Source organism: Sinocyclocheilus anshuiensis, unplaced genomic scaffold, assembly GCF_001515605.1.
Source record: "Sinocyclocheilus anshuiensis isolate Anshui unplaced genomic scaffold, SAMN03320099.WGS_v1.1 C32151056, whole genome shotgun sequence".
Taxonomy (NCBI): domain Eukaryota; kingdom Metazoa; phylum Chordata; class Actinopteri; order Cypriniformes; family Cyprinidae; genus Sinocyclocheilus; species Sinocyclocheilus anshuiensis.
The window spans coordinates 1-728 of NW_015611805.1; the positions used below are offsets into that span (position 1 = coordinate 1).

At 46.8% G+C, this 728-nt stretch overlaps 1 protein-coding gene across 1 annotated transcript; it reads left to right on the top strand.

The window, feature by feature from the left end:
* Nucleotides 1-8: 8 nt before the first annotated feature.
* Nucleotides 9-725, top strand: LOC107682392 (trophoblast glycoprotein-like; the record flags this gene model as incomplete). The annotated part of the gene is made up of 1 exon (XM_016478642.1): nt 9-725. A coding segment is annotated over one exon (717 nt), but the record flags the coding sequence as incomplete, so codon positions are not given.
* Nucleotides 726-728: the final 3 nt, after the last annotated feature.

Here is a 728-nt window from a genome sequence, read left to right on the forward strand (position 1 = left end):
TCCTGACGTGTTCCTGCTCGCCCTTATCCTCATGTCCTGCCCAGTGTTTGTGTGAAACCACGGTGGTGAACTGTGTTAGCCAAGACTTGAGCTCCATCCCACAGCCCCTTCCAGAAAACATCACCGCGCTTAACATCAGTGGAAACGATATAAGGAATCTGAACAATGAGTCTTTCCCAAGGCCGCTGGAACATTTAACACACCTTTATGTGTCTGGAAGCCAAGTGGAGGAATTGGACTCCATGGTGTTTAAAAACGTGCCAAGTCTGCGTTTAGTTGACCTCAGCAACAACAGGATTTCACAGTTCAGCGTTGAGGCTTTACCTCAAGACAACAAGATCGAGGTTCTAAACCTCAGCAAATCCTTATACAATCACTCCTACATCGGTGTGTTTGCAGATCTTTTCAAACACAGCCTGCCTAAGGTTTCCCATCTTGATTTGTCCAATAATGACCTGGTGCTCCTTCCAGAAGGCATATTCACAGGTTTGTCGGACCTCACTGTTTTGGATTTGAGGAACAACTCCCTTGTTACAATCAGGAATGATACGTTATGCAATCGGGCACTTAAAGAGTTGGACTTACGAGACAACGCGTTGAAAGTCCTGCCCAACGTGACCCTAGAGGAGCTCAGTTCGATCCCTGATTTGCGAGTTAGACTCGCAGGAAACCCCTGGCGCTGTGATTGCAATATTGAGGACATGTTGATTTGGTTGGAGAGACATCAG